Raw genomic sequence first — 20603 nt, forward strand, 5'->3', positions numbered from 1 at the left:
GACATTGTTAAACTTGGATATAGAATCGTACGTGTTTGTGGTCAAAGCAAAATATAATAATAATAATAAGAAGAAGAAAAGCGTAGAAGAAGAGCAACGATAGAACAAGCATGAACCCGACCCGTGGGCTCTCGCTCGCCCCCTTCAGTGAGGCAGAGGTACTGTTCGCCTCTTTGTGCTTTTTCACTGCGGTTTAACGTCAGATCAACACTAAACATGTTCTACACAGACGTGAGATACATTATTCTATGTAAAGAAAGGACATATAATAAAAGAGTCTACAGATATTACAGTGGTGACAAACAATGAGACAGAAAAAGACTCAACAGTTAGTGAGGATTCACAGTGAGGAGAGGAACAGCTGGTCAGTGCCTCACCTCACTGTGTCCTCTGTTTGAACAGGACATGACGTCATTCAGAGATTATGATTATAAAAATGATTGAAATGAATGGAATCATCCAGAAATTACATTTATAGCACAGATCAGTAGAAACATATTAATATTTATTTTATCTTAGCATTATTTGTTTTTTAAATAAAAAGGGCTCTGCCTCCCCTGATCCCTGGGTACTGCATTAGGAGGCCTACTGCCCAGATGACAAGCGTTTCACATAAAAGCACATCTGTTAAAGAAGAAAGGTTGGACACATCCTGTTCATTTCTATCTTTGTATTATATGTGCAACTGAACTTTAAGACTATGAATGTGATTTAAGCAAATCAATCACTCATTGATATGTTACAGAAGTCAACAATAAGCAGCCTGTTGAGATGTTCTCTTTGGCATATAGAGTGGTCATTATCATTATTACTGATCCTCCACCCCTGGAACGTACAACATATGTGCAACAGAGTCCCGTGGGTCAGATACCTTTAACGTCAGTGAAAGTATTTTTTTTTGGGGGGGGGACTGAATGCAGCTCATGTATCCAACCACCTGATCCTCTACTCCTTAAAGAAAAACCCACACAAGATGATTGACAGCACACGTTGTTGTTATGCAAAAAGTGACGTGCTTTATTTGTTGTCGTCTGCCAGCAGCGAAGAAAACAAACCCAACGATGGCGGAGGTATCACTGAGTCCATCTCCGGCTATGTGATCAGACGTATCATCCGCAGGACGGGCCATGCACCGCTTCAGCCTAAAGAGACGGACGCCCGCTGCCTCACTGTCCACCGGCCGTCTCCTGTCGACATGTCCCACGGCCGCCGTGTGGAGGTCTTCTACTTGAGGAGTCCTAATATGTTATTGAGAATTGATTTGGTCTCTGAATGACTTGGATACATCCGTGTAGGTTCGCTGTAAAAGTTTCTATTTCTGCTTCTTTTTCATTTTCACTATTTGTCATTACATGTTGAGGTTACATCATATCATTGATTAAACACGAGGCACAGTTAGAATAACATGCAGCCTATTATAAAAAGTAGCAATATGGAGAATATTTTTCAAAATCATTGGCTACATGCCCACAGTTATTCATTTCAAAGCCCTCTTCTATACATGTTACTGCAGTAGTCCAGCGTTTCATTTGTGTTTCTCATATTTATTCAGCAGAAACAGTCAGACTCTATACAGCAAACAGCAGAAACAACGGAACAGATATTCCTAAATGAGGCTGAGATTTATTTTTGGTACGTTGGGTCTTTACTGTCCATGGGGGGGGGGTTCGCTGTAGGGCAAGAAAGATGAGAGAGAGAGATTATCAACCTGGATTTACTGGAAAAAATACAAATAAATCATCATAGCTTCAGCACTGATTCATCACACTCAATAAGAAAGAATTCTTTGTGGAATTGAATCTGCAGAAAGCAGAATATAGCCTCGTCACACTGAGTCAGGGGGGGTATTGAATATCCATCTATGTCTTATCTATCATCGCAGACACAATAAGATGCCCGTGTCACGTTCCCGCAGCAGCGCTCCATCTTCATTCACCTGAGTCATGTCCATGTCATTCTTCTTCCCGTGCTTTACAGATATCCCAGAGGTCCCAGAGGTGCAGACAGAGCTCGGCCTCACCTGTGCTCGTCTTTCTGCTCTATGCTCAAACGCGCCTATTGTTGCACAACACTTCTATAGACACAGTCGATGTATGGACGCTGGCGACGCTGTCACAAGACACCCCTCCAGCTCGAGAAGCAAGCGATGGAAGCGTCCTGTGAAAGCGGCGTTCGTCAATCAAAGCACGTTGTTTGTCCCGTGTTGTTGCGCAAGTCCAGGTGGGCTGAAGACAGTGCCTTCTTATCTGGAAGGAGTTGAGGACCATTGAACTTACCGCAGTTATTCCACCGTGAGTCTTCCGCTAGAGATCACTGAAGAAGGAGAGAGACGAGGTCTTCAGTGCAGTGGTATTTTTCACACAACTTCTTAATCAGTTTTAAAGAATAGTTTCGGTGAATGCACTTATTCAACTTCTTGCCGAGCGTTACGTGAGAAGATCCACTTCTTAGTCTGGGTGTTAACAAACTTCTCATCAAACCCTCTGCAAGACGCAAACAAGTGTACTAAACAATGAGAAGTTTACACTTTAGAGGATACTTACCCATACCAGCATTACTTCCTGGGCAGAGTACTGAGAATGTAACAAAGATGAACGCATTAATGCAGCTCGTTACCACAAAACCATACGCAGATTCTAAAAACACTCTGTCCGTCCCCTCCAGGACTCACCTGAGTAGATCCTGGGTTGACAGAAGTTGACTTTGACCCCGTTCTGTCCCACCGGCGCCACCACTACTGTGTACACGTCCCCACACGTCGCCTCCAGGATGTCGCAGTATTTGCTGCCGGCGGCTGCGATGCACGTGTAGTTGGCCGCCGTCCCGTTCAGCTCGACTGTGTGGTTCTGAGTCAGAGCGCCCATGGAGCGCCAGTACACCCTGAGGGAGTTGTCGGCCCTGCGATAGAGCTTGATGCTCGTTGGACAACAGGCACCTACAGGAAGTTGGACGTTTTGGATGTTTTTACTAGAAACTTTACTGACCGTTTGCAAATGTCCACCCTTAACATTCACCGCTCACACTCTCAAACAGGTGCATATGTATGTGTGTGTGTGTGTATTTGCCCTCACTCGATGAGAATCCACGATATTTGCACTCCGACTTGTGTCCTGTGCCGCTGATGGCCTCCAGGTCGACTCTGTAGTTGGTGCCGCAGGTGATGCATCCCATCAGGCAGTGGTTGTCCAGGGTGTGGCACTTAGCGTGTCCGCGCAAGGACGTCAGGGTGGTGATGTAGGAGCGAGCTCCGCTGCCAGGTGACCAGGTCACGTTGGTCATGGCCTGGGTCACCTGGGTCACGTTCACATACGTGGGGCAGCAAGGACCTTGGGGAGTGAATCACAGAACAATAATCGACACGTGAGTGAATGTAGGGAGAATATCATTCATTCATTTTTGAAATGACCTTATTCAAGCTCATATTCTTATTATGAGAAGTCTACTGTTACTGGTGGGATCAGCATGTAACTGTCCTGTTTTTAGCTGCCAAATCCGTGTTGTCATACTTTTTGCTAGTGGAGTGTTTTGTGTTATTTGTAGGATAACTATAATGGCCCTCTGAGACAAACTTGTGGTCTTGGGATGCATAAATAAAATTAGATTTGACTTCACATTTAAACCTAGCGATAACCAACCCTACTATCGTACCCGTCTCCAAGGTTTTACTGAATCCAGGTAGACTTCTCCCCACGGTTGTGATGGCCACTGCCGTGACCTCATAGGTCGAACCACAGGGCAGCTGTGTGAGCCGACAGGAGGCGTTTGTCGACTGGCAGGTGTGGGTGCCGTAGCGTCCGACGGCTGTGATGGTATAATTAGTTTTGGGGTTGTTGGGGGTAGTGAAGAGGACTGTGAATGTGGAGTTGTTGGTCTGCGTCATATTCAGGATCTCTGGAGCGCACGGAGCTGTTTTAAAAAGACACACGTTGAAATACAGCAGAGAGAGACGTGACTCTAAATGGGAAATAGCATGATTCACTTTGCCAAGAAGGTACATGAGAAGCTTGATAACCCGCTCTCATGTCTGTAAGCAGAAAGCTAAGTAACTAGAAGCTACCGTCATCAGCTGGTTAGCTTGTGTTCATGTGTATTCACGGGGTGAGAGGTCACTCTAAACGGACCCCATTGGTACCTGTCGCGTGTGTGCGCGGTGCGCAGGTGCGGTTGCATCCTCGTAGCTCGCTGCAAGGTGTGACGGTCACGGAATAAGCCGTGTCGCACCTCAAATCTGACAGCGCGCACACCGGTGCCGTGTCGTTACAGTGGACGACGTCGTCGGTCTGAGCCGCCGTCGTCTCGTAGAGCTCGGCCCCTTTGACCGGCGGCCACATGACCTCCAGCGTCTCTGTAGAAACCAGCTTTATGACGACGTCCTGCGGGCAACAAGGAACTGGGGGCAGGAGGTGAGGGAAGAGGAGGCAGGGGAGAATATTATTCAACACTGTGCAGAGTAAAGTCTTAAGAGTATATCAAGTAGAAGTATTCCTTTAATGCTGGGGACGTGATATTGTGAGAGAAGGGCCACACCTAAATGGAATGCAGCCATGGTGTGATTTACATCTGCTCATTCCCTTCATGCAATAGGGACACTTTTATTCTGACAAAGGTGGAGAATTCAGGGAATCTCCATCATTCGAGATTTTAGAGTTAACTGCCAAGAAGCCTTGCGGTCGTGAGCTGTGATGATGATGATGATGATGATGATGTGAGAAGATCAAATCCAGAAGCCAAACCAAAACGGATGATATGGATTCAGGCATTTCTTATATTAACAGGTTACATTTCTGGTGTGAAAGTTGCTGATAATAAATAAGGCAATGGCGTACTTTGGAAGGTTGTAAAAAGTACAAAACCACTAGTATGGTCCTTGACTATGTCCTTGTGGTGGTACTACGTGTGGGTGCTTCTGGTCCTACTGGTGGTGTAGTTGCGGACTTCTGCGTAAGGGCTGGAGCCGGCCTGGTTGTAGGGGAAGACGGTGGTGAGGTAGGTGTAGCCACACATGCAGGAAAATGGGCACGTGGTTCCAGTGGTGTTGCACGACTTCTCGCTCCCGTCGTCCCTCTTGATGAACGCCACGTAGTGCTCCACCAGCGCCACTTCATCCCACACCACCGAGCAGTTGCCTGCCGCAGGCTCCTCCACCCTGATGTTCTCCAGAGGACACGGATCTGTCAGGTAAAACAGAGATGGAGAAAGATGGAGGATTTCTGGAGTTGTACTGTATGTGCCTATGGTCGTGTGTGTGATATACCCACATGTAATGTAGTCTGTTGGTTGCGAGGGGTCGCTGGGACCAGCGCTGTTGTTGGCTACGACAGCGACTGAGTGGTTCTGGCCACACTCCACAGGTATGATATAACAATTGTTATCTGTTGAAGTACAGTTTTGGCCATTAGTGGTCGTGGCCATGTAGTTCTCTGCTCCCTCCACTAACGCCCAGTACACAGCGAGCCCCAGAGACCGACCCAGGGTCACGTGGACGTAGGTCACATCTGGGCTTGGAGGACCTGTAAGTGAAAAGCGTTAAGTGAGTTGAGCAACACCACCTGCCACATTCGTCTCCTACGTCTCATCATGTCTTACGTGTGATCTGGCAGACGGTGAGGTCGTCTCCAGCTCGACCCACGGAGTCCCAGGCCGTGCCCTTGATGCAGTAGGTGGTCCCTGCTTTGAGGCCATCAAAGCTCACCGCGGTGTCCGTGGTGTTCAGTTTGACGCGGGAGCTGGATCCCTCCTGGATGATGCAGAGCATGTAGAGGACGGCGTTCTTCACCGGGGGCCACGTCACGAGGATGGTGCCGTTGTCGGGGGACGTGGTGTTCAACTTGGGCGCCATTACCACTACGGGCAGGTTCAGAAATAAATAAATGAAATAAACACAGGGTTCTTACTTCTACTCTCCTGACAATTTGGGGGCGATACGGAAACAATATTTTTGCGATTATGTTACAGTACTCTTTATGGGAAGGGAGACGACCTCGTTCTCATGGTTTCACTTTTCATATTGTGAGAATAGTATATTGCCAAAGCGTGGATACAGTTTCCACCCTCCTGCGTTGGCTTTAAGGAGCAGAGACTCTGTGACAATGGGCTGTGAAAGGACACGCTGTTATGGCCGGCGGAGTGAGCTGACAAACTATTGTCCTTCAGGAACAACAGGAAGGCTGCGTTTCACCCTTCATACACTGATCACCATCTGCAGTAAACTGCTTCTATGTGTAGTGTCTGTGTGAAAGCATCATTATTACAGATTAATAGTAATAATATTAAGTCTTATAGTTTGTGTTAAATGATCAGTTTTTCCTTCTTCTATCACTCCTCGAGATGCAGCCACAGGATGAAGTGTCTTTGAGGACTCTGCGTGAGGCAGCTGGTCCGTACCTGTCCTGGCCTCGATGGGGTACGAGGGCTGGCTCCTCCCCCCGGAGTTGATGGACATGACGCTCAGCTTGTAGTCCGTGTAGGGCTGGAGCTGCACCACGGTGCCCGGGGAGCTGTCCACCATGGTCTCGGAGAAGAAATCGCCCGTCTCCGACTGTGCCCTGAGGATGTAGCTGGTCGCCCCTGAGACCTCCGTGAACTCCACGGTGACGCTGTCGCTGTGTTTGGAGTAGGCCTGGTCAATGCTGGGGATGTCAGGAGCTGGAGAGCAAACGATAGAAGTTTACAATACCTTCTCTATGCATAAGATGTATTATAAATGCAGTGGTGGAATGTGCTAAGAACATTCACTTTATTACAATAATTAAGAAGCATTTTGAAGTATTTGTACTTTTCTTGAGGTCCTGCCCTACTTCATTATTCTTCTCCACCACATTTAAGAAAGACGGTGTACTTTTTACTACGCCAAATGTATTTGAAAGCTATGGCCACTAATTTAGATTTTATATGCAAAACATGAGAAGTTTTTTTTATAAATTAGGGCTGCGACCAAAACCTTTAATTGCTAATTAAGAGTCGGGCAAAATGTCCAATCCAGCTTCAAAGATATTCAGTTGTAGTGATAGTAGTATGAATAGTAGTAATAGTAGTAGTATAATCATTGTAACTGAAACTCTTAAACGATGATGCATTGCTTTAGATAAAGAGGTACATAGAGACGCTGCTTCCACGTTGATGCATCACTAATAATAATCCAATGACTTTGTAGTATTACTTTACTTAAGTAAAGAATCTCAGGACTTCTTCCTCAGCTGTAGAACTGAACTCCTCACGCCGTCTGTCTTCGTGATCAGGGACGGATCTGTTGTGACTGACCTGTTGTCTCCTCTGTCTCCGCACCGCTGAGGACATTGAGGGCATTGTCCATGGCTTCCAGCTGCACGGTGTACACCGTGTTCGGTGACAGGGAGATGATTGAGCCCATCGCGGAGTTGCCGCTGAACTGAGCGAAGACGGATCCTCCTGGGGAGTTCTTGGGTGTTGCCGTGATCTTGTAGGAGCTGGCACCGGCGTAGCGGCTCCACTGCACCGTTATGCTCTTAGACGTGGCCGCGAACACCGACAGAGCGATGCCTGTGGGAGCGATGGGACACGTTCAACAAGTCTGCTCATGAAATATGCATATTGGGGTTGTTTCAGAAAATGTGCATAAGTTGAGTTTTATTTATGGAACCTGAAGCTTTTTTTCGGGGAACCTTTCAAAGCAATTTGCATTTAAAATAATGGATAATGTGTGTTATTAGAGGCACATGTCAAAGAAGACCATTTACCATTTTGAGCAGCACAGATCTGAAAATGAAAAAAAACCCAAACATGGCAGGTTAATGATAATGATAATGATAGACGACAGGAAACACAGCATTTTCAAGACAAGGACATCATTCCAAGGGTAGCAGGCTAGTAGTGTTCCGCATTATACCCTGAGGCTAATTACGCCTCAGGGTATAATGCCTGTATCATATTCTCGGCAGCAGGCTGCACATTACCTTCACTCAACACAGGCTTCAGGACTGCTCAGCGCAGGTATTTCTTTCAGGTCGGAATGAATTTGTCTATTGAGCTAAGGTTGGGCACGCCACGCGCACTTGTTGAAAGCACTGACGCTCAAAAGAGAGCCTGTGTTCATACGTCCGCTATTATTCATCTGGACGTATAAAGTAAACAGTGTATCAAAGATACAGGAAAACATGCCGACGATCTACACCGAGGACGTTCAAAAATGTTGTTTGTTCAATGCTTTTCTACAGTCAGTGTACAGTATGATGAAATGGTCTCTTACCTCTGTGAAGGTGAGTAAAAGCATTAGTTTCAGCATGTTGATCTCGGTGGCTCTCATGCCCTCGGCGCTGTAGTTCGATGCTGAGCCTTGAGGCCAGACGTCTGATGCTGTTTCTCTAAAATGACTTCAGGGAAGCAGCTCAGGCTTAAATTTGACTTTCTTTTTTTTTTTTTTTGGTTCCCTCTCCCTCCCTCCCTCCCTCCCTCTCAGATGAAACGACAGGTCCTTTATTGTTTCAGCAAATACCAAAGAGCCCAAAGGCTGTAACTCCTCCCCCCCCCACCGGGGTGTCTGGGTGTCCTATCGGAGAGAGACGCTCATCTCCTCTACATGAGGATACAGAATGAGCAAACTCTTTGTCTTTACGACCATGTCACAAATGGGGCAAATTGACCTCCCAGTAGAGAAGCATGCATCACTACACCTTATTTAATGAAGGATCATGGGATACCTAGTGATGACCTATTTCTGTGTCTGAAAGGGAACAGTTCACTTATTTGTGTTCTCTAATAATAAATACTTCATCTGTTTACTTCATCATTCGTCAGCTGACGACCAAAACAAACTAGAGACTAGAGAGAAGCTGGCTTGTGTAACTTCACACTGTGCTGTGCTTTACTGTACTCTATGCTGAACAGTTCTGTGTGCAGATCGTCTGCATTAAGGTGTCATAGCTGTTCTTTTAGCCAGTGGCCTAGTATCAGCGTCAGGTGTGCGTTATGAAGATGCGCTGGGACGATCCCAGAGGACCAGATTAATTCTTTTGTGCTTAAAGGTCGATAGGAGAACAAACAGTAACGGTGTCGGATGTCCCAGAGTCAGCGTGTCGTTCAGAGGTATTGTCAGCGTGAGGTAAATGTTACAGATAATTGCCTATATTAATAATATTTAACTGCAAGTACACATTCTGTACAAGTCCTCAAAGGGGTCACAATCTTTCAAGTTTTTCTCAAAACAGTTCTCACATTTTGATGTGTACATCTGTGTCATCTTTCCATGTAAACATATGTTCCCATAGTTATCCTTTAAAGGAATCCACGTTGACATGGCTCCAGATTACTATTCTAAACTATTTGTTCTTTCTACACATAAAAGACACAAATTATGTTTTTTTTTATAGCGTTTAATAAAAACTCTAAATGTGTAATTGACACAGCTAACATCTAGTTTGGTAACTTTAGTAATATTTAGAAAAGAAAGCTGCACTCCAGAGGCTGATTTTGATAAGATGGTGACCTCCTCCTCAAGCAAACCAATAAACTCCTCTAAATCTAATCCTCTAAAGAGAGATATTGAAGAAACCTTGAGAGAGAAACACAGAAATGAGAAGCTCCTTGGAGCTCTGATGGGCCACAGTACCAACGCCGAGCTTTTGTTTCTGCACCTCTTTGTTCTATGTGGATCTATGACCCTGGAATCCAAGTAATCATATCCCTACTTACTTTGGATGCTCACCACTGCAGCACTGCTCCGCCCCTGATCATCACAAAGAGGTGAAATGCCAACAGCTTTCCAGGCGTCTTTTTTTCCTGCAGCTTTTCAGGAATCGGCAGAAAGTGAGGGTTTGAGAAATTGGCAACCAATTCTTGGCCGTTTCCATCAGTATCAACCACTTTTAACATATAAATAAAGGGACAGTCTTTTTGTGAGAGGGATTCAGCAGAATCCAGACAGATTGAAGATCATCCCTGAAACTAAAAACAATGCTCAAGTTTATGTTGGTCTCACAATCCAAGAATGTAATGGCAAAGGGCCAACAGACCTGTGGTGGGAATCAGCACAAAGGTCTACATTTTGTTTGGTTACTGTCATAAAGCTTTGATTCTTTGACGCTACAGGTTCATGATTAAGCCGACGTATTGCATTATACACCGAAAACATACAGTGACTCAAAATATTGTCTGTTTTGGCAACCAAAAGCTGAAGCTCCTTTACAGCCGATATGAGGTGCAATGACCTACAGAAGGTGTATTTGATGCACAGTAAGGTTTCACAAAGGCTCATGTTTATTTAAATGTTTCCATAAGTAGAGCTGCTGACAATGTGTAATAAGGACTACTGTCTCTTAAGACTAACTTCTTATGTAATGGCATTAATCTACAACTGTGTAAACTAAACGTGTTATGACACATGAAACACGAGGAGTGAACTGCACCGGCTGAAGAGTCGTGCCTGCCTCACTGAGACGGCCTACAGGTTAGTGAACACTGAACACATCTTCTTCCCTGATACCCCCCCCCCCCTTTAGAACAACAGCGAAACTCAAAACTGAACACAGCGTGGCACCAGCAGGCTGCGACAGGGACACATCCCTCCAGCTGATACTCAGTAAGGAGACACTAGCACCCACAGGCCAGCAGGGAGGCGCAGTAGAGCGGATTAGCGAAAAGGACAAAGGCTGATACTCAGTGGAACTAAAGGCAGAAATGTAACAATACAAATCTGACCTACTTTTAATATGATTTAACTTTATCTACTTACCCCGTGGCTGCTGGTGTGGATAGCTAACAGTTGGTGAGCAGGTGGAAAACACGAAGGTTAGGTGACACAAGTGCACTGAAGATGAGGTTTATGTTCACTCGTTCATCTGTAGTAGAGGTCACAACTGGATCACAGCGTTCCTCTTGTCAAAGATATTGGGTCAGAATGTAATTTTTTTCACATAATAGTGGCTATAACCTATTTTTTTTTTGGTGACATTTTACACACGGTTGAGTGTAAAACTGAGATGATGGACGTCCAACAAAAACATGGACAGCGTGTTTATTTTAACACCTTATATTATACAGGTTATAAAATCCAAATGTTTATTTTTGCAGTTTGATTTCAGACTTTTCCATGTATAAATATAAACAACCATGTAAAAAGCAATAACTTTACACAGAGATATGCTCTACGTAGGCATCAGGTATCACAGTGAAAGGCAGATCCATGACTACAGAGTGAAGTGATCCGCACTCTGCTCGTTAGAATGGTGTTTGCTGCCCCCTTGTGGCCGCACGCTGTGCACCCTCCTGTGAAGACGAGCCTCCGCCAGGTCAGCTGACAGTCTCTTGGCCATTCGGTCGGTGGTCCTCTTCATGCAGCGGGCCACCTCGATGGCCTGGTCTAGAGTCCTGTTCATGTCCACCTCCTGGAAAACGGTTTGCAAACAACGGCACACGTCTCGTACACGGGGAGGATCATTCAAAATGTCAGAATAGTGAGCAGACGCACGCGACGAGATGGAACATCTCACCTTGGTCCCTCTGCGTCTGCCTGTCCGGCTGCCCGTCTTCGAGGGCACTGATGCTGGAGACGGCGTCCGCTGGAAGTACACGTTACTGGGCAGGAGGGCCGTGTCCGACTGGGTGGAGCGCCTCCTGTGACGGGACATGGACCGCAGAGGCTCCCTCACTTTATAGCTGGATTTGAGGACAGACATTCCACTTGAACAGAACTATAAAATCTAATAACTCTGCATGTGTGTGTGTGTGTGTGTGTGTGTGTGTGTCTGCTTTCAGGAGGTTTGTGTGACGCGTTTACCTTGCAGGCAGGCTGCTGGAGGAGCCGTAGCTGACCTGGAGAAGAGGCTTCTGAAGAGGTGGAGAGGTGAAGAGAGAGCAGCTCTCTGTGGAGTTAAAACTCTCCATGACGGCTGCTGATCGAGGAGAACATGAGAAGCACTACAGTGTGTATACCGACACAATACCGCACACATATGATGATGATGATGATGATGATGATGATGATGATGATGGTGATTCTGATGACAGTTCTTTGTCTCTTCCCTGTTTGAACACGGTTACTCTTGTGCTTTTCTAGAGAATGTGCTCTGAAACCAATTTGTCTATTACGGAAAAATACAATTGAAATCATTTGTATGTATATATAGTCTTTGTTTTTTTAAACAAGGACACCAACATGTTGATGATAAAACCACTTACTCTGTGGTCTCTGCTTAGCATGGCCGTCAGAAGCCTTCCCTCCTTTTAAAATGGAGTTGGTCAAACCAGATGTTTTCACTGAGCCATTTCCCTCTGACCCTGAAGGAGCACAACACACGATATTAAACACAGCATCCCTGTGTAGATGACACACACAACAAGAGATTCAGAAACAAACGGGGTATGTACTGAAGTGTACAAACCGGCCGTGGCTCTGACCTCTGTTGGGCCGCGGCGCCTCCTGAAGTTCATATTGAAGCTCCGGGGCTGAGCGCACACTGGCTCTCCTGCTCTCTACAGGCGGACGGTGGAACTGCAACAGGATCTCAGAGCCAGCTGTGTCACCGCTGTCTGTCCCTGAAGAGCGGATGATGGAAGAAATATACACGCACACAAACACACACATGCAGATGTTGAGACCCACTTTGAGACGTGGAGTTCATTGCTGTAATTTGCTTGTTAGTGTTTTGTGGAGGAACCTTTGCTCTTGCTGGGGTCCATGTCTGAAGAGATCCAGTCCTCTATCCTCACCTGACCAGAACTGAGATCGCTCACATTCTGTGTGCCACTGGACGGCTTCCACACACTAGACGTTAGAATAAAAAGGGGTCAGAATAAGGACTGTATAATGAAGATGAACATGACGGGACTACCTTGGACCTTCATCTGATATTCAGCATCTGTATATCTCATGTGCGGTTGTCTGGTTGGTAAATATCAGCCAAATGTTGCATCAATACGCCCCAACAATGGCCATCATACCAGCCTGCAGGATCAGCTCCCCACCTGTTGCAGTCCGATCTGTGGTGGGTCCGCGGTCTGGTTTTCGCCTTGCGCTCCTGACGACCCTGTCTGTATTTGGAGGTGAGGTAGTCCATCTTCTGCGCTAGGTGAGGCAGCTGGACCAAGCCCTCCTCCAGGTCCTTCTTCAGCCGGGACACCTCTGACTGCAAGGCTCGGATGGCCTCACTAAACACACACACACACACACACACACACACACACACACACACACACACACACACACACACGTGAAGACACACACAGACGTGCAGATGTTCACTGTGTAAACAGGCAGTGTCTGCGAGCGAGTGTGGCTTCTCCTGCAGCTGAGTCTCATCATCTAATCAACTGCTGCAGCTTAACGACCCTGGCTTTCCTCACAGCCTCAGTCTCCTGCCTACCTGCTTACTCTCTTCCTGTCAATCAAGCCACTGGATCGGCCCCAAAGAACACTCAACCTCTGCCTAGCCTGTCTGCCGTTATCTCCATTCTGAAAACCGAGTTTGCGTTAAACCTTTTAACCCGCTCCTCGGCATACCTATTACATGAGCAGGAGTACAGTGGGCTGCCTCTCTCTTCTGTGTCCATGGCGGCGCTGGGTTCAGATACGTGGTGACGGAGCCGGGCCGGCAGGCTGCGTTCAACTCCTGCGCGGTCAGAGGTGTTTGGAAGCGTTCATTATTGCAGTAGTGACCAGATGAGATGAGATGAAAAGAGATCGTCATATTGCAGGCATGTGAGCTCACCCTGCAGCCTGACTGCAGGCTCCTGCGTGGTGCTCTCCACCCACCGCTGCACATCTGCTGCCGCACCAGAGGACTGTGTTTGGACAGGTGGGTAGGGACCGGCCCATCGCTGGCTGCTGAGTGAGGCTGAATGGATGGCTGTCTGCAGGTTGGAGCAGGAGCCTTCACTGTCTGAGCTACTTACACCATCATCCTGGGACGGCCCACTGTAGATGGGAGGACCAAACTTCAGGTATTGTGACTGTGCATCAACAGGAGCTAATTTTATTAAATACTTAAGTATTGTAGCTTTGCACCTTTCTGTGAACAGATTTGGTTGAAGCGGTCCAGAGGCTGATTGATTCAAGTAGGAGCTTCCAAATCCACTGTCGGTTTCTGGACTCACGATCCTCTGCACCCCAGAAGACCCAACAACAGTTAAACTATGGCAGCCAATGCATCCTCTACACCACTGTAGCCTAAACACCATCCAAGAAAAGCTGTCGCACAGCAAACATCAGACTAAAGTTGTCAAACAAACCGGCTCTCTGTGACTGACCTGTGACCCGGATGAGGCGTTGAGAGGAGGCTCTGACAGAATGTCTCTGGGTGCATCAGCTGACGACGAGACCTCCACAGCCAGACTCACACAATCCCCCAGATCACATTCCCCCTCTGGGTTCAAGACACTGTCCGGGGTGCTACGGCTGCAGCAACAACAACAAGTGAGATAGTTACAGTCTGTGGAGTGGAGTTGGGGAAGGGAGAGGCTTCAGGGAAATAGTTCTTCAACAGTTTGTCATGGAAAGCATTGAACATAACTATTCTTGGGAGAGTACTGTAGATGTTCCCTATTTCTAGATTAACAATACAACAGTACATGCTGTACAGTAGGCAAACATAGCTCCTTTACTCTGTGACAAAACTACAAGACGGATTACTTTAATGAGTCATGCATTATGTAGGAACAAAGCAGTATAGAGAGACCACAAACAGAGAGTCATAGCTCTTTTATATGGTCAGGTAGAGTTCAGCGCCACTGACCTGCTGCGCGTCCACTCCCTCCGTCTTGAGGATGAGCTGCATGAACGATCTACCGCCTCCGACGAGACAGAGCTCCTCTCATCTTCAGCCTCCGTCGACTGGATTTCCAGTCCTTGCAGAGAGCCCAGTGAGCTCCTGAAGCAGGACAGAGAAGAACACAGAGACACGCTGTGGAACCCAACACCAACAGCGCACCTGAAACCCTATCTGCCCATGGTGAGGCTGAGAGCGTGCCTATTATCTGAGCACACACACACACACACATGCAAGCACCACTCAAAAACACCGAGAGGTAGACACAATGGTGACAGTGACACATGCACAACAGTGGTGCATGATTTCATTTGTTTGACTACATCATTCACGTTATTATAATACCGTTGGACTTTAAAATATCTTTCATAAGTACCTTGAATGGCTGCAGATGTGTCCAGTATTTTTCAGCAAAGAGTCAGTTGTTATACGTTCACTGCTCTGCTGGAAACCCTCATCTCCACCGACTTCACCGGCCTCCTGGACCTCCTCCTGGACCTCCTCCTCTCTCTGTGTCTCCATCTTATAACCCACGGTGGAAACACCTGCTCTAGGCTCCTGACACCCGTTCAGATAATTTGCGGTTAGTGTAAATCTTACACAGACACACACTGACGCATTTCATCCCGGAGAGAACTTATCACAATGGAATGAGCAGGTTGTTTGATGCTACAAATGGGCTTCTGCTCTCTTCTGCACAGAGGCTGCGATATTTACAGATGTGGACTATTTCAATTTATTTTTGAAAAGCTGACGCTGGACTGCACTGCTTGCTGTATGAAGAAGGTGAGGTAGAGGGACTAGTTGGGTTAAATTCTCATGAATGTCATTGAAAATTGGATTAATACCGATCACATTATTGATCTTTTTTTAAGATATGGTTACCTTCTGGGGCTTTTCATTTTAAAAGACTAGTTCTATCCCTAGTTTTCTGTTAACACACAGGGAGAGTTGGGGGCTTTATTTTGAAAAAACAAGCCTAATCCTAAGCTTCCTGTTAAGATACGGTTCCTCAATGGGACTTTTGTTTTGAAGGTAAAACGATTGAGGGAAAGGGAGCAGGTTAAGGATAATGTTTTCGAGAGGATTTTAAAGCTCGCCTCCACTCTTGCTGTTGGGTCCCCCACTCAAGCTCAGAACATTCCGTGTGAAAGAAGATAAGAAATAAGAAAGACAAAGATTTAGAGGAACGTACGAGGCAGTAAGCGTGTCTGTGAGTTGGTTACCTCATGCGGGGATGGTGGAGGTGAGGGTGTGGGCATGCAGAGAGGACTGGGCGTCGTTTGCAGCATCTCGTTCATGGGTGTGGGCGTGGAGGATGAATGGGGCGGAGACATCTGCTCACACACATTTTTGTCTATCATCTCCTTTATGTCCTCAAGGTGCATCCCTATCCTGAATATGTCTCCCTCCACCAGCCTGCACACGGTTTAGCACACACAACACGCACACGCATGGATGAAAGCCTTGACAGGACACTGACACGTTCACACTGGTGAAATGGGTTAAGGGTCTCCTTAACCTGTTTGGGTCAAAGATGCCCGTTCTCCTGGACAGGCCCATGTAGTTCTGCATCTCCAGAGCTCTGTGCTGTTCCTTCTTACTGATGTACTCTCTCTCCAGTTGGTCCTGAGCCTCCATTATGCTCCTCAACATCTGACAATGGACGTGTTTTACATTCACGGACATGCAGAAGTGCACAATGTAAGATATGATGCACCCCAAAAAACACACAAAATTGTGACGTCCTACAGCTCCATATTCAGTGCATCTCTTAAAGAACTACAGATAGGAAGTAAACAATACTCACCATTTGTTGTTCTGCTGTGCTCACCGACATGACGCTCACACTCGATTTAAATCCTTCCACCTGAATAGAAGAAGGTTCATACATGTTGTTGTGCATTTAATGGTAGAGTGTTAATATCCTGGCACATCTTCAAACGCACCTTCTGCATGAACTGGCTGATGATGTCCATCAGCTCTGCAGTCATTCTTTCACCATCACTGGGAGCCTCCTCCTCCTCCTCCTCCTCCAGCCAGCCGGAGGAGGAGGAGGCTGTGTTCATCACCTCAGTGTTGCTCTGGGGGGCTGTTTCTTGTTTCTCGCCAAAGTTTCCTGAAAACAAAGCAAAGACTGGAGGAATCCAAACCGAACGCAGGTCATCAAACCATGAGCAACATGTCCTTGAATTGGTAAAGATAAGGGGAATCAAATTATTTTTTTCTCATCATTGTATTTGAGGAAAGGAAGCTAATAATGTATACTTTCAGTGAATGCATACAAATAATGTGTTACTTTGCAAATTGTTACGACTTACATGTTACTGATGATCTTGTGATTTAAAGACGCAGAAATCAACAGTGAAACATCTGCGTGTGGTTCGGTTGTTCAGTCTACAGGCATTGATTTCCACTTAATTAACGTGCTGCAAACGCTAAGAAAAGATGTCTGTCCAACTGCAATAGTTGTCACCTGACCCCATTTGTCTCTATGGAGACCAGTTGCCCTCCACTGCGTTATTTTGTAGGTACAGCAAAGCAAAGCGCTGACCCGTCCTAATATCAGATGTCTGACACAGAGACGTACCTGATGGGGGAAGGTGAGACGCCACGGATCCAAGATGGCTTCCCTCAACTAAGTTACCCTGATGATCATCATCATCACGCTCTAAATAAAGCATCGGCTCTGAGGAGGGTTGAGTCTGTGAAAGGAGAGCCACAAACTTGTAACTTGCATTTAAAACATGACTCCGAAATGACTCTGAGGTTAAGTTAACTCTTTACTTACGTTGGTTCCTATTCTCATTTGATCTATAAGGTTCTCCGCTTCAGCATATTTGGTTAGTAATTTGTCATATTCGGCCTCAGGAAGACAGATGGAATGAGACAAATGTTAGTCCTATCAGCATTCATAGATGTTATTGTTTGAGGACATACAAAGCAGTAGGTACAGGTGCACCGTAAACCCTGAATGTTTTCTACCTGCAGGTGATGCACCAGTGCTGGAGCAGACTGTTTGTCCTCCTCTTTGAACACGTAGGGCTTCGCTGAAGGCTGGACTGAATCCTCCAGGACTCTGTTGATCACCTCTAACATCACTGGAGAGGACTGGGCTCTGTGCACGGTGGCGGGGCTCTGAGGAACGGGTCTGGCTGGTCCATTTGGAGTTTTGGGGATTTTTACCTTGGGGGCAACCTTGGAGAAGTCAGGGAGTGGGTAATGGACTTGGCCTTGACCATACTTCATGTCAATGAAGGACCTGGTGCGCACAAGTGGGACTCTCTGGACCTCTTCGGCCTTTTCCTGCTTCTCCTCGCTGCCCTGTTCTGAATGTACACTTGCAGAGCTCCATACAATGCTGTCAGAAGCAGCAGAGGCGACTGGAGCAATGTCCCTTTCTGCTTCTTCCTCTGAACTTTTCTCATCAGTCCTGTCAGAGCAGAAACTGTGATTAATTTCAGAATTACACGCAGGGCTGTCTGAGTGGCCGCTATGGATCGTTGTGCTGTTGTGTGTTGGAGCCCAGCTACAAACAGTGTCACCCACGCTCTCCAACAGGGACACCTCCGGCAGGGTCTCCGCCTCGATCGGCCTGCAGGGCCGCAGCAGCTCCTCCTGGGAGAAGTGTCGCAGCAACAGCTGGTCAATGTCTGAAGGACGAGGGCACGGCGGGGCGACCTCACTCGGCTCGGGAGCGTCAAAGAGCTCGTCCCGTTTGGCGTCGGCGTCCTCTAGTGAGGACGTCGCTGGTTTCTCAGCGTAACGCTCGGCAGAAACCGAGCGTTCGACAATATCATCTCTATCTCTTGTCTCGCATTCAAGCGTACCAGTAACATCAGGACTCGCGTGAACCGTCTCCCTTCCGTCAGAGCTCATATTGCCCTCAGAGTTCGCCGTGTGGTTGAAGTAGGGGCTTCCTAGGTCACCATCAAAAGGCAGGTCATCCTGATCCTCGTCACTCGTGTCTTGCCCCGGGTCCTCGCGCTTTATTAATGAGGCCGGCTCATCTCGAATGGTGTTGGGTCTTTGGGCGGACACGTGCAATACGCTGCTCTTGGTCTTGCTCTGTACCACCTTCTCACTCTGACTGCTGACGACAACACTGGACTCTGACGAGGTGACGTCCAAGGCTGACAGCTCCGAGCTCCCTGCGGACGAAAATGCCAAATTAGAGGGCAGCACAGAATCCTGCATGGGAGACTTATCATGAAAAACTCATTTGGGTATCTGGAATGCCTACCAACCTACAAACTGTGATACAAGACAACCGGGTCCGTTTTTTTATGGGCTACCTGGATCAGAAACACTTGAGTTAACAAGCCATTCAGACATGGCTCCCCTTCCCATGTCACATGCAGCTGATTAGAAAATACCACCTCCCACCTAAATATCTCCTAAATACTAAAACGAGCCGGTTTAACGTGACGGTGTCTTCCGGACTCACCACTGAGATGGACGCTTGCCTCGGAGGCAGCAGACTCTGCCTGGGACAGACGTAAGGCTAAAGAATCCTCGAAATCACTGAGGTGGAGACTCTCATCCTCACTTAGGTCGACGAAGATGCTCTGCTGAATGCACTTCTGCCAAAGCACAGTGGGCTTGTCCTCTACCTGGACACCCCCGTCCGGTTCCTCCGCTTCTCCCTCCATGGACGCTTTTGTCTTCACCTGTGGGATAAGAAAGGAGGACGGAGCACCTGTTCGTCACTTAGCAACGCGACGTGTGAGCTGACAACACCGGATCAAAAACGTGCGGCGCCGTCAATTATTGAACGATCAATGCATTGTGTGGTCGGAGGTTTGCGTGACACAAGTGCGCGAGGTGTTCGCGTGGATGACGTTATGTACGGATGGAAGTGTGTGAAACGGTGGTGAGATGAGCAATTACGCAATATAAAAATATTCCATTACAAGTAAAACATTTTAAAGTGCTGTCAGCTATCAAAAGTAAAAGTTCTACTTGTAACATGGCCCCTGTCAGAGTCAGATCAATACAATATATATGTATATATTATTTAAACAGTATAGATAGAGGGAATTATTCCTATTATGTTGGGTGGTTCAACTATTTTTAATACTCTGTTTGGTAATACATCATATTTTATGAAATGACTTGTTTTTTTTATGTAGCCTATAGTAATAACCTATGAATACAGTAACTATAGCTGTCAGATGTATGTAATGAAGTAATGAGTACAGTATTAATTGTAGTGGAGTTTAAGTTTAAAGTAGCAGAAGATAGGAATACTCAAGAAAGTAAAGTAGAAGTATCTTCAAACTGTATTAAAGTGCTACTCGTTAGATGCACTTAGTTGGGTCTTTGGACATGCATCACTGAGCTACACTGCAGAGTCTGACTGTCAACGAAGCTGTTTCACGTGTCCGTGCTGCTAAACGTTCAGTCTCATATCGTGACGCTGAGGCGGTGACTTACCCGCCTTGTGCGCCGGTCCTCCTGCACTGCGACGCGAGCGTTGAGTCCATCCGTTCCTCAGCCACCGCTCTTGATCCTGACATCACCGCGCATCCAGCTGTACGCGTCTCTGTGTCTTTCTCTCTTGACATATGGTTCCTCGGACAGGTTCGGTGTCTGTAGCGTCATTAATAATGTAAGCCCGCACGGCAGCGTCTGGAGCGTCTGGAGCCGAGGGGCCCCCTTCGGCAGCGTGCAGGAGGAAGTCTAGTTGCTGGGTAACCTCCACCCAAAAGAACTAGTGAAGGAATGCGTTTGTGTTGTTAGAGCAAAATACGTTTTGAACGACTAAACCTCTGCATGTTCAGTATGTATCGAGAGTCTTTCATTGGGGTTGAGTGAGGGGAACGATGCACCTTCACCTCACTTCACGACACACAGCCGCCAAGTGGT

The 20603-nt window shown here is 46.9% G+C and overlaps 2 protein-coding genes across 2 annotated transcripts; both read right to left on the reverse strand.

The window, feature by feature from the left end:
• Positions 1 to 1022: 1022 nt before the first annotated feature.
• Positions 1023 to 8335, reverse strand: fndc7a (fibronectin type III domain containing 7a). The gene is made up of 14 exons (XM_068701997.1): positions 8225 to 8335; positions 7716 to 7734; positions 7261 to 7518; positions 6385 to 6645; positions 5587 to 5844; positions 5259 to 5510; positions 4917 to 5171; positions 4133 to 4390; positions 3649 to 3906; positions 3072 to 3326; positions 2672 to 2935; positions 2544 to 2573; positions 2277 to 2313; positions 1023 to 1670 (listed from the first exon to the last, which is right to left on the reverse strand). Exons 1-13 carry the CDS (start codon positions 8279 to 8281, stop codon positions 2282 to 2284), a joined length of 2457 nt encoding a protein of 818 aa, XP_068558098.1. The 5' UTR covers positions 8282 to 8335; the 3' UTR covers positions 1023 to 1670; positions 2277 to 2281.
• Positions 8336 to 11014: 2679 nt separating this feature from the next.
• On the reverse strand, positions 11015 to 20472 carry LOC137892830 (microtubule organization protein AKNA). Its single transcript, XM_068738220.1, has 22 exons — positions 20172 to 20472; positions 19183 to 19405; positions 17721 to 18886; positions 17527 to 17601; positions 17326 to 17440; positions 16685 to 16854; positions 16546 to 16605; positions 16258 to 16391; positions 15962 to 16154; positions 15112 to 15293; positions 14703 to 14837; positions 14218 to 14365; positions 13976 to 14070; positions 13680 to 13885; positions 13472 to 13580; positions 12937 to 13119; positions 12630 to 12736; positions 12370 to 12507; positions 12151 to 12249; positions 11750 to 11864; positions 11463 to 11628; positions 11015 to 11357 (listed from the first exon to the last, which is right to left on the reverse strand). The coding sequence occupies exons 2-22, from the start codon at positions 19385 to 19387 to the stop codon at positions 11160 to 11162; spliced, it is 3999 nt and encodes a 1332-aa protein (XP_068594321.1). The 5' UTR covers positions 19388 to 19405; positions 20172 to 20472; the 3' UTR covers positions 11015 to 11159.
• Positions 20473 to 20603: the final 131 nt, after the last annotated feature.

The sequence above is a fragment of the Cebidichthys violaceus genome, unplaced genomic scaffold, assembly GCF_023349555.1.
Source record: "Cebidichthys violaceus isolate CVI_PGR_0920_01 unplaced genomic scaffold, fCebVio1.0.p SCAF_8, whole genome shotgun sequence".
Taxonomy (NCBI): Eukaryota; Metazoa; Chordata; class Actinopteri; order Perciformes; family Stichaeidae; genus Cebidichthys; species Cebidichthys violaceus.